Consider the following 12,819-nt stretch of genomic DNA (forward strand, 5'->3'; position numbering starts at 1 on the left):
TGGCTTCAGTCAAACCAACCGAGAGCTCTTTGATGGGAGCTTACACTCTAAGACTTTTTTACTATTTAACACTAACACCTTCATATTCTAAACCAATACTTACAACACCTTAAGTATATGCATAATTTAGCCTGAAAAGAATTAAACCTTCCTTGTGATACCTCCACTTAAAATCTATATTCCTTCTGAATTATAAAGTACTTACGCTTTTTTAACAGATAATATGCAAATCACACAGGACAGCATGCTAAATAACAATGCACAAATTCTTGTTTTGCATGTTTTCCTTCATTTACATATGATGTGTTTTTCTAAAACAGACATGAAATTTAGACTAACCCTTCTTTCACAGGCTGATGACCGGGAAGTTGAAGCATTCAGAGCAGAACTCCTCAGTAATTCTGCATCTCTTGTTGCCAGAGATACTTAGAAGAGAATATGTTGAACATGAAAGGTTTCATTCTTGATTTGAAAAAAAAAACCAAAAACAAAAAGGAAAATGGCTAACACCAGGTTGGGTTTCTTTTTATTGTTAAAACATTAAAGCATAACATTTCACCAAATACAAGAAAATTAGAGGTTGTCTGACATTACAAACATCTGAATCATCAAGAGAAAGTGTTGAGCTATACATAGTCCGACATTAATCTATCAATTTAATGTATATTAGTACATGCTTAAAACATGGCCAAAACACAGAATCACAAAATAGGTACCTTGATGCTTCTAAATCTGAGACAAGTAAGTCGAAGAATTGAGTGCAATGAATTTCCAACAATTGACTGTACACTCAATTACAACGTCAGGGCATCATTACTCCAGGACATTGGTAGTTTCTCATACCTGGCTCATTCACATTCAATTTAGTGAGAATTTTAGATTTGAGAACTTGATAAAAACATTTTTAAAAATACAACATTTAACAAATGTGAAAAAACAAGTTGTAGTTGTCTTCACAGGAAAATATGGATTGCTTGCCTTTCCAGTCCTTCATTGCCTATACGTTTTACAAATCTTTAGAAAACTATTTTGTATCCATTTTGGTTTCAAAAACATAGTACATCTGAAAAATAAAATATGACTCTACTGATGGGTAATACAAAGACATGAACACGTATTTAAAATGACTTTCAAAAGTAAATCTCTTTAGTAATACAGCTATAAAAGACAAGGTAAACATAGCACAATAAACCATGCATCTTCTGACTTGTCAGATCAGCTAAACTACTTGGTTAACATACAGTAACACTTTGAACACTTCTGCAAATTTAGCTTTTCTAGCACAAGGAGAAAAAAAGATTAAATTTGTTCTTCAAGCGGTTCAAGGTTGTCCAAGTGTTTTTTAGGTGCATCATCACTATGACGGCTTTGGCAATGGGTTAAATGTTTCTTAAAGCCTCGAGGAAAATTTGATTCAAAATTACAACGGGGACACTTCAACAAACTTTGACCATGAGCAGCAACATGGTTTTTAAGAAGAGACTCCAAGAGAAAAGCTTTGCCACATATTTTACATTTGTATGGGCTTTGAACATTATGCTTGTTAACTAAATGGTGCAAGACAGCACCTTTTTTCATTGCACGACAGCAACAAATTTTGCAGTAATACTTTCCCTTGCCACGCTTCATGTATTTTGCTATTTCTTCCTCAGAGATGAAAGCCTCTTTTTCTTCAGTAAACTGCAGCACACACTGTGGCTGCGTGGGAGTAGTTGCATCCATTTTGCTCTCTTTGCCATAATCAGATGACTCCATATCATACTGCTCTTGGTCACTGTTGGATTCTTGTTCCTTTATCTCCATTGAGTCCAACTCTGTTTTTCCACACTCACTGATATTTAGTTCAGAATCTGAGTTCTCCTGGTTTTCCTTCTTGGGCTTCTTTTTTGGGCATGAATATAGCATGTCTTCTGGTGATTCTTTGGCTAATAATGATTGTTCATCCTGTGAGAATAAGTCATCCAGTGGTTTCTGATCATCTAAAGCGTGAGAAAGAAAGTCACTCTCGCCAGACTCGCTAGGTGTTTGGGGCTCGGAGAAAAAGCCTGAAGCAGACTTGTGAGGCTCGGAAAACAGGATATTCTTCTGGATTTCAGAAGGTACAGTAGTTTCAGCATGTCTCTGGACGTCAGAGGATAAAGCAGCAGCAGGTTTCTGCATCTCAGAAAATACAGCGTGCTTTTGAACATCAGGGGAAATAGCAGATTTCTGGGAGTCAGTGAAAACAACTTGTTTGGGTGTCTCAGGAGAAACAGGAGTAGGTTTTTGGGACTCAGTAAAGAGGCCATGTTTCTGAATTTCAGGAGATGTGGATTTCTGAGAGTCTGGAAAGGAAGTAGACTCCTGAACTTCAGAGGAAATGGGAGCAAGTTTCTGGGCTTCAGAAAATAGGGCGTGCTTCTGGACTTCAGAAGAAACAAGAGCTGATTTCTGGGTTTCAGAACACAGGGCTTGTTTTTGACCTTCAGTAGAAAAAGCAGAAGTAGATATTTGATTCTGGGGCTCAGAAAAGACGGCACGTTTCTGGACATCAGTAGAAGCAGTAGGATTAGATTTACGAGACTCTGGGAACAGCACTCTTTTCCGAGGTTCAGGGAAATGAGCCCGTTTCTGAATCTCAGACGAAGCAGCAGAGGTGGATTTCTGAGTTTCAGAAAAATACATAGATTTCCGTGACTCAGAGAGTTTCCAAGGTTCAGGAGATACTGAAATACCGGGCTTACGGACCTCAGGAAAGAAAGGAGGCTTCCAAGAGTCTGAGGAAACAGTGTGACTAGACTTTCGAAGCTCAGGAGAAACAGGGGGAGAATGCTTCCATGTATCAGGGGACAGAACAGGTTTCCAGCCTTCAGGGTAAACAGATGAGATGGGTTTCCATGGCTCAGAAGAAACAAGAGTAGACTTCTGGGATTCAGAAAACGACGTAGACTTACACGAGTCAGAAACAACCCTCCTAGGTTCTGGCAACACAACAGGCCTTCGAGATTCAGGGGCAGACCTCCGGGATTCTATGGACACTGACATGGCAGGCTTTGGAGCCCAGGGAGAAACCGTGGGAGACTTTTGCACCTCGTGAGACCTCCAGGGCTCAGGGGAAACAGTCGGACCAGGTCTCCATGACTCCGGTGAAACCGCAGAAGCAGGCCTCCGGGTTTCAGGAGGAGAAGCAGAAGCAGGCCTACGCATTTGGGAGGGATGCCTCCGTGGCTCAGGAGACCCAGCTGGGGCATACCTCCGTGGTTCAGGGGATACTGCTGGAGTAGGTTTCTTTGGCTCTGGTGACACAGCTGGGGAGTATCTGCGGGGTTCTGGAGACACTGCAGGAGAATGGCGCCGGGGCTCTGGTGATACAGCAGGGGAATGCCGCCGGGGTTCTGGAGACATTGCTGGGGAATGCCGCCGGGGCTCTGGAGACACAGCTGGGGAATGCCGCCGGGGCTCTGGAGACACAGCTGGGGCTGGCTTCTGTGGGTCAGGGGACACAGCAGGAGATGGCTTCTGTGGGTCAGGGGACACAGCAGGAGATGGCTTCAGTTGATCGGGGGACACAGGTGGGGATGGCTTCTGTGGATCAGGGGACACAGCTGAGGCTAACTTCTCTGGATCTGGAGATGTAGCCTGGGCTGATTTTTCTGGATCTGGGGATACAGTCTGGGCTGACTTGTCTGCCTCTGAGGAAGTCACCTGAGCAGATATCTGGGGCTCTGGAGACGCAGAAGATTTCTGAAGCTTGGGGGAAACAACAGGTTCAGATTTGGGGAGTTCAGGAGAAAGGGCAGGTTTGTGCGACTCAGGGGAAAGGGAAGGTTTCTGTGGCTCCAATGTGACACTTTTTTTGGATGAATCTGAATCTCCTTCTACTCGTTCCTTCCGCTCCTCATTCCACTTCTCAGGTGCTGCATGCTGTGCTTTGATGTGATAATACACGTTGCAATACATCTTGCTGGTAAAAAAGCATTTGTGGCAGTGAAACAGTTTTGCACTCTTTTGATAAAATATAAGTTTACCCAAACCAGCAGCATCCATTTCGTCACAATACTCTGGGTGAACGGTACCCATATGAATTTGTATGTTTTCATAGTCCGTTCCTCTGAAGCTGCAGTGGTCACACTCTAAGCGTTCTGTGGTTTTACGGAGTATCTGCAACATGTCCATTTTTCTACGGTCAGTAACAGTTTTCACAGCGCTGCACCTTTTAAAGAGGAAGTTTCAGTTTCTGCAATAAAGGAAAAAATCTGTATAGTCAGTTGTCCATGTTAATTTCAACTCTTTGTCATTCCTAAATAATCAGGTGCATTTCCCCTCCCACGCCTCTTTTTAGAAAGCCTAAGTTTTGCACAGGTACTAATAACTTCATAAAGAAATACAAACATAGGTGTCTCCAACTCTGGAATTCATTTTACATCAGCTGAGCTTGAAAAAAACAAAGCTAATATTTAATGATAGGCTTTCCTACCTCTGTAAAAAATCTGGAAGCAAACGATAAAAAAAAAGAACCCAGGTGATATTTCACTTGATAAACCTGACTTGCTTTCTCCATTACACAAGTAAACTGAAAACAAAAAGCCCTTTGAAATACTGCCACTGAGATAAAGACATTTCAAAAACACACCTTCATCATTAAATTTCAAAACAAATCAGCAATTTTTGACAAAGACAAAAAAAATTCAAGAAAACAGCAGCCTAAATCCTAGGCCCTGTTTTCATCTGTTAAACACTGTTTTCCTTTCACTAATTACATGAAAAAAATGCTGCTGATCATAAAAACTTTATCCATTATAAAAAGAATCGTTTCCATTCCATTATTTCATTTGCTGCCCTAATAACAACAAAAATACTATTTAAGAAAAACAACAGGGTGTTTTCTTCAGTTGGTGTAGTTGACAGTCCTATGTATCAAAAGCATTTTTTGCCTCACTACAAAGAGAAAGACGAGAATTTCTCAAAATTATTGCATTTGTAAGACCTTAAAAAAAAACAAAGTAACAACAAAATAACCTCGACAACAAACCAACCAACCAAACAAGCACCCCAAAAACAAACACAACCCCCCCCAGAAATGCAGCATCTGAAATGCAATTATCTTTTAATGATTTGGCTAGATTCCACTATTTCCAACAGAATTTATCTGGATCAGCTACTACAATAAGCTGAAAACCATATTCTGTAAGTTATATTCACATAAAAGTGGAAAGTAAAAAGGAATTGTTGGACATTTAAGTGAAATGAACAGGTTTTTTTCTCTAAGTTGAAATTAAACAGTTGTTACGTGATTATCATGCTAAGCCATCAACCTAATTTTGGGGGGTCTTGTAAGACACACTGCTTCAAAACACTCAAAATCTTTGTGTCATTTTAACACTAATTTTCCTGTCTAAATATATATTAGACTAAAAACAAATCTAAAAATATGCATTCAAGCAAGTTTCCTTAATTTATTCCTAAGGCATTTTTACCCTTGTTTCTCATGGAAATGAGGCTTACACAAACACTTTGCCCTATAGTCAACGCCAATCAAACTAGACAAAGCAATCCAGCCTTGTTTTACATTTCTACACATTTCAAGAAAATCAGGAACTGAGTAGAGAATGAAAGCAATGCCTCCACTGAGGCTACAGCCGAATATGTCATTTCACAGTGCCTGGTTCTGTTTAGCCTCTGCACAAATGGTCAGTATGCAAAAACACGCAGAACAAGCAGTGTCTGATTCAGCCTGTAATTAGGGAGAAAGAGACAATTAAAAATACTACAGCAGTGAGATGCTTTGGGTTTGGGGCAGGGACAGAATGGAAGCAAATTAGCAGTGCTGCTAAAGGATGAGATGGATACAGCAAAAAAAAACAAGAAAGAGGGACAGGCTGAGAAGCAGAGGACACAAATCCCTAAGAAATAAAGGTTCACTAGCTCAGCTGCTCATGGAACAACTTCTTTGCATGCAGTGTGCATACACACTTCACATTAAGTCACAGGAACAGGTAGATTTCCAATTGGGAAGCATAGCAGGACCACAGACAGAGCTTTAAGAAGGATCCTACTTTACAACTATGAGACAAATGCACAGCACCCAACTGCAGTCCAGCTGCACATGAGAAGTGCACTGCTCCACAAACACTGAAGTGGGAGGACCTTCAGGGTGTAAGTTGCAGTTTCCCAGTGCTACCGGCAGCCATACAAAAGACACCTCAAAATGTAGTACACACCGCATTCAGTGTTGACCATGAAACACTTCCTGAAGTCTTAAAACAAACTTTTTATTCCTGCAAAAGATCAAAACAAAACAGAAAGATAGAGTACAGTGGTCTGTAACTGCAAGAGCAAATAACTTGCCAATTGTAAAAACCCAAAGCAAGTCATGTCTTACTTAACACTCCAAAAGACCTTCAAGTCTTTATGAATTACAGTGTATGTTTTGTTTGGGGGATTTGGCACGATGGTAGGAATGGAAGATTTCAATTTGAAAGCCAAAAATTCTGAATTGCTTATACAAGGTAAATAAAAAGGAGGCTTTTTTACCAAATCACAGCAGAACGTAATTAGGACATACTGCACTAATCGCATTTTTAGACTTGAAAGGGATTTTGTCAATTCCAAAATTGATGGTAATCCTGAATTATCCATTTTCTTCTCTCTAGAAAACAAAAAAGGATTTTCCAAATTGAATTTACCACAGCTTACAACAAAATCTACCAGACAATATTTGCTATTGTCTTCACAACTTCCCTCCCCTTCGCACATCACCTAACTTTTGCCATTTCTGCAGTTTTCTGTAATTCACTCAACTACACTCCCTATCTCCCATCCTCTCCTTTTATTCAGTTCTATCTTACCTTATGATGAAACTTTCCATTTTCTTTCCAAATACAACAGTGAGAAAGAGTCCCTGGCTCCCTTCCAAAACTTGTCCAAGTTGCTGCTAAGCTTTTTTGACCACGAGAGTATTTTGGAACCAAAGAAGTTACAGGCACAGCCCAGACATCCAAAGGTCTTGACATTCAAGCCTTTGGCATAAGAAATAACATTAAAGAGTTCTTACACTGCCATCACTCAGCATTTGTAGTTTTGTAACTTCAGCCCACTGTAGCTGGCAGTCACTGAAGAAACTGCCTCTTCTGTTGAAATCTCTATCTATTTAAGGCATACTACTGAGCAAGACAACTCTTTGTTATTGCAGCATCTTAGGCCATGAGTATACGGAACAGTAAATCTAGTTTTAGAATAGTTACTGTGAGATCAGTAACAAACTTAAACAGCACTGAGCTACTACTAACTCATGCTGTCAATTTAAATTTGTTGAAACACTTCTGAGGGAATGAACTCTGAGATGTTGCTGGTTCACTTAGCATATATCTAAACAGCTAGTCTGAAAGACTGTCCTGTCAATCCCTCCTATCCCTTCTCTCTTTGAGCTCCAATGCCACTGTCTCTACATGAAAGACTGTCCTGTCAATCCCTCCTCTCCCTTCTCTCTTTGAGCTCCAATGCCACTGTCTCTACATGGCTCTGTTTGATGCTCTCCTCTATACTCAGGTTTATCACACTGACAACTGTCTGCTTCACACTGCTCTTTGCCGCCTACTCCTGCACCAGAACTTGTTCTGCACTAGGTCCTGTATTTCGGTGAAAGTGTAAGGAACAACACGTCATTGTTTTCTAAACAGTTCCACACCAGCAGAGCCAGCCAATCTAGAAACCATATGCTCAGTAACCAGGTCTCCATGGCTTTGGACCTGCATGAACTGTGATGGAATCTGTGCTCAGCAGCATCTTTTTGGCAACACTAAGAGAGATGGACCACACTCCCTCAGTGTAAATGAACTACTACAGACATTAAAGGGAACTAGATCTGCACTGCTCCAACTCAAACCCATAAAAAGGGTAAAGAAAATAACTGGTGTGATCAATTTGTCAGGGTGCTCCATGTGCACTGTAGAGAATGGGACCAAGTACTTAATCCAAACATCATTCTAGCCTTCTGAAGCCCTTTGAGGAAGAGTATGAATTTCAGGATGAAGATCAAATTGCCATGAGCAACAGGTCCCCCATGAAACAAAGCAGAAGGGAGATGGCCACTAGAGTATGTCTCAGGCCTGCCTGAATACTCCTGGGAGCAACAAAGAAGCTGCCACCCATGCACATATAGATAACTGCTGTGCAGGCCCCAGGCCACTCTGTTTTGCTGAACACTCTGCCAGGCCATACATATATTGTAAAAAGAACAGTTGAGCATCACCCCTACACAAACTCTCAATTACAGGATATGCAGTGCAGCAGTGGCTACAGCTGAGGCTGCATGCCACTTCAACACCACAAAGCACAACGCATTCCTTAATTGATCTTTCTGCATCCCCTCCTACTTTTCTCACTTTTCATGGCTGCAACACTGAGAAAACAAATACAGATGCGGCCAAACAGAACTAATTATCTGCTCCGAGAACACATTACAAATTGAGAACACATTACAAATTACAATCGTAGCAGAAGCCTGAAGCCCAGCATTTATGCTTGTCCTGTGTCTGCATCCTGCCTCCAGTTCAAGACGAAATACTATGATTCAACTAAGATTCTGAAGTTTGCAATACTAAACTTAAGGCAGCCAAGACTCATTCAGAGTCTTCCTATGACATGAAGTTTTCCACTGAAATCTACCTGAACAGATAAGTGCTTCTGTCTATAAGCTCACTATATCCACAGATGTCAAGCACAGTAACAGCATCAGCACCAACCCAGCTCTTAGATGACCTGAAGTGACACAAATCAATGGCCATCACTCACATTAAAAGCTGCTCGAAGAGATACAGAAGTCTCAGTGGTGGGACCACCAGTCTCTCCTGCTCCATCAGCCACCTATCCCCCCCCTCTTCTTTCACACATCTAGAACCTACATACGTCTAGAACTTACATACAAAGGTTCCTACCATCAGCTCTCTCTCCACAGAGATGCTGAAGATCCTTACACCAGTTCCTTGTCCCCTACACTGCAGTCCTGGCCATAATCTCCTCCATCACAGGAAAAACAGAAAAATAGCAGGGGGAAAGGATTGGAAATGAGGACACTTATCTACCTAGAAAAGAACAACCATCACTATTTTCTTGCTTGGTGCTCAGCACCCAAGAGATTAAAGTCATGATTTAGCAGACGGAAGCACCCAAGAAGTCAGAGGCAATGAGATAAATGCAAATTTATCAACCAAAAGTTGGTTACATATATTGCAGGGCAACTGCAGAGCAGAGTCAAACAGCATCAGAAATCCCTGTTGAGCTCATGTTAGACTGAGAAACAGGAATGTCCTAAGCTAATGCATAGAGCGGAGAGATCTCCTGATGTCTTCCCAGTCAACACACACAGGCACTTCAGAAACAGTTCCTGGATTCCACATCCCATCTTCCATAAGGATCTCACTAAAGATTAAGCCATAATTCCTGCAGCCTTTCAGAAACCTCCCCGTGGAAAAAAAGAAATGCACAGGAGATATAAGAATGAGTCCACACAGGGAATGGCACAACACTGGCTCTAGCAGCGAACAACCTGTCTCCACTTCTCAATTTCATAGCTACAAGTCTACCAATCATTCCTGATAATTTTTAATAAACACACTCTACACTCAGCATTGCAACATTTAATATATGTCTGCATTTTTCCTCTACAGAGGTTAAGCTGTAACTGTCATGAGGCAGCACGACAGGGAAGCAGTCAGGGCTCAAAACTAAAGATGTAGACTGCCTGTGAGCACAGAAAATTACAGGTTGCTTTTAATATTCCATGAAGAATTTCAGAACACAGCAACAAGTAGTCCGTCATATCATTGCTCAGATAAGGCTGTCTTGGTTCTCACTGGCAGAAGGCTCTAGAACTCTTTTCCTCTCAATAAATAATCAAGCCTGGTGAGACTCAAGCAGACAGAGGACATGCAACACACATCGATGACACCAAAACAACTGGGAAAACCCTCCAGAAGAAAACCCTGTGATTTTTCTGCAACGCCCTGCATTGGATTCCCTGTATCAGCCCCTGCACAGGAAGGATCACTGTTTAATTTTCATCGGCCTTGGAAGTTTTGTATAGGCAACCAGATCAGCAATATCCTCTATCAGTGAAGAGGGTCAATGGTAAGTGTGTTCCCAGCACAAGAAAGCTGGATAGTTGCTTCACTGCCTCTGCTAGCAGGAGCAGATCCAGACTACTGCTGTGTTTAAGCAAAAGGAAAAGTGACATGTTCTGCAGTGCCAAAAAGTAAATGGCAGTCTGGTGGCAGCATGGTGCTTCTCTTGAAGCTACATCCCTGTGTTGTGACTGACAAACAGAAGTTTAGCTACCAGAGGAAGCTGCACACAAACATCCCTACAGTGTGGCAGAGCAGGCGCTTCACAATGCACATGGCAGGTACGGGGGTCACTTCCAATGCACCATGAACAGGACAGGCAGCACTATGCTCCTGCTAATCCAGAAGCGTCCACAGGAATTTGACTGCATCTTCACCATCTGAACTCCCAGCTAACAGTCAATCTATTTGGGTTAAGTTCCACGAGCAACAATTGCTGAACCAGGTCTTTAAAACTGCACACCTAAACAAGGCACAAACACCCTGACCCAACCAGCCACTGAATGCTAAGATATGCTGAGAATATGGGAGACACCAGATCCAGGAATGAAATGGCTATATTATGAGGTTCCATGTTTTCAAGGTTCAAGTTACAGGAGAGTTGCAAAGTGACAATACTTGATGCACATGCAAATGATTTAAGAAACAAAGTGGCCAGAACTGGAGCTCTTTTGCAAGATTTCGCTCTTCATTATGAGATTGACAATTCTCTTCATCAAGAGAATAACATTAGTTCTCAACACAACATCTAATAACAGTCTAAACTGCAGAGTAAAATCAATGTACCTATGACAGATTTGGGATAGAAAAAAATTAACTCCATGTAATTCTGACAAGGATTTCTAACTCCAAGTTCACAATTCCACGTGCACGGCTTCCAAAAATGACCCCAGAAATGCTACTGCTGCAGTGCTGAACCTGAGCTGGTGAAGTGCCACTGGACCCACTAGAGCATTTAATCTAGTCAGGAACTGTGAATTAAGGTTGAGAATCTTGGTGACATGAGGGTAAGAATTTCATTTACACTGCTCTGAAAGCAAATGGGGTTCAAGGGGAGATTACGTAAGAGAAAAATGAAATCCAAAGTTTCTATATTCCTCACTTATAAACAATTCACAGAATCAGAGAATTCAATTAGACTGGAAAAGACCTCTGAGATCATCAAGTCCAACTATGACTGATCACCACCACGTCCACTAGACCATGGCACTCAGTACCACATCCGGTCTTTCCTTAAACACCTTCAGGGACAGTGACTCCACCACCCCCCAGGGCAGCCCATTCCAGCATCTAATCACCCTTTCTGCGAAGAATTTCTTTCCAATGTTCAACCCAAACCTCCCCTGGCGCTGCTGGAGACTATGTCCTCTCATGCTGTCGCTGGTTGCCTGGGAGAAGAGGCCGATCCCCACCTGGCTACAACCTCTTGTCAGACGGTTGCAAAGTGATAAGATCACTCACCCTTGAGCCTCCTCTTCTCCAGGCTAAACACCCCCAGCTCCCTGAGCCGCTCCTCCCAGGACATGCGTCCCAGAATCGTGCACGTTGTGAGCCCTGGCTCTGCACCTGCTTCCCTGCTCCCACGTGCGACGCAGCCGCTCCTGGCAGCTATTTCTGTCATCAGGGAAGGGCCTGGTCCCGGCGGGGACACGTCCCGTGCCGTACTCGCTATCCCAGGACAGCAGATCCGGCAGCGTGTCCGTCCCGCCCCTCGCCCCGCCGGCACCGCTGCAACTTTCCCGCGGGCAGCGGGTGCCTGCGGGCCCGGCGCTCCCGGCTCCGCGCTGCCCGGCCCTGCCGGCGCCGGGGGTAACGCCGCCCGCCCATTCATTCCCGCCCCGCTGGGCGCTCTCCCCCGCCGCCTCCCCTCTCCCTCCCTGCCGTGCGCGGCCCCGCCGGTTTTGTTCCCCCCGCGCCGGCACCGGCTGCCGTCGCCCCGCGCGCGGCGGGGTCCGGTCTAGGGGAAGGCCCAGGCGCGGTGCGCAGGGGGAGGGAGGGAGCGCGGCGGCCCCCCGGGCGGGAGCGGGGGCGCGCGGGCCCCGCCGGCCGCACTCACCGCTCGGCAGCTCCGGGGCGGCGGGCGCGGGCCGGGGGGGCCGGGCCGGGCTCCCCCCGCCAATGGCGGCGGCGGCGGCGGGAGGCGGGGCCGGGTCACGTGCGCGGCGGCGGCAGAGACGGGGGCGGGGCCGGGCCGCGGCGCCCTCCGCGCCCGCCGGCAGGGGGCGCTGCAGCACCGGGGGGGCCCGGCCTCCCCTGGGGGCTCGCAGTGGAGTTCGTCCGGGGTGGAGACAGTCACAGATCCCAAAACACAGAAACACGGGGGCACAGAAACACAGATCGGGTTAGAAAGACCTCTCAGATCATCGGGTCCAACCTATGACCAAACACCACCATGCCAACCATGGCACTCAGTGCCATGTGCATTCTTGCCTTAAACATCTCCAGGCAAGGTGACTCCACCACCTCCCTCGGCAGCACATTCCAGTGTATAATCGCCCTTTCTGTGAAGAATTACTTCCTAATGTCCAACCTAACCTCCACTGGCACTGCTTAACACTGTGTCCTCTCATCCTGTCACTAGTTGCCAGGGAGAAGAGACCTCCTTTCATGAAGTTTTAGAGTGATAAGGTTACCCCTGAGCCTTCTTTTCTCCAGGCTAAACAACCCCAGCTCTCTCAGTTGCTCCTCACAGGACTTATGTTCCAGACCCTTCACCAGC

The 12,819-nt window shown here is 44.4% G+C and overlaps 1 protein-coding gene across 5 annotated transcripts; it reads right to left on the reverse strand.

Annotated features, from left to right (window-relative positions):
- Positions 1–497: 497 nt before the first annotated feature.
- On the reverse strand, positions 498–12,193 carry CHAMP1 (chromosome alignment maintaining phosphoprotein 1). 5 transcript variants are annotated; one of them, XM_039384479.1, is made up of 3 exons: positions 11,667–11,920; positions 6,201–6,257; positions 498–4,216 (listed from the first exon to the last, which is right to left on the reverse strand). In XM_039384479.1, the coding sequence occupies exon 3, from the start codon at positions 4,153–4,155 to the stop codon at positions 1,300–1,302; it is 2,856 nt and encodes a 951-aa protein (XP_039240413.1). In that variant the 5' UTR covers positions 4,156–4,216; positions 6,201–6,257; positions 11,667–11,920; the 3' UTR covers positions 498–1,299. The 5 variants fall into 5 exon arrangements, with proteins under 5 accessions (XP_039240413.1, XP_039240426.1, XP_027599300.1 ...); XM_039384492.1 differs by lacking the exon at positions 11,667–11,920 and having other exon boundaries at positions 498–3,145; positions 3,179–4,216; positions 6,201–7,423; XM_027743499.2 differs by lacking the exons at positions 6,201–6,257; positions 11,667–11,920 and adding an exon at positions 12,157–12,193.
- Between the last annotated feature and the right edge of the window lie 626 nt (positions 12,194–12,819).

Source organism: Pipra filicauda, unplaced genomic scaffold (assembly GCF_003945595.2).
Source record: "Pipra filicauda isolate LSUMZ 115617 unplaced genomic scaffold, ASM394559v2 scaffold115_size4368891_pilon, whole genome shotgun sequence".
In the NCBI taxonomy this organism is placed as follows: domain Eukaryota; kingdom Metazoa; phylum Chordata; class Aves; order Passeriformes; family Pipridae; genus Pipra; species Pipra filicauda.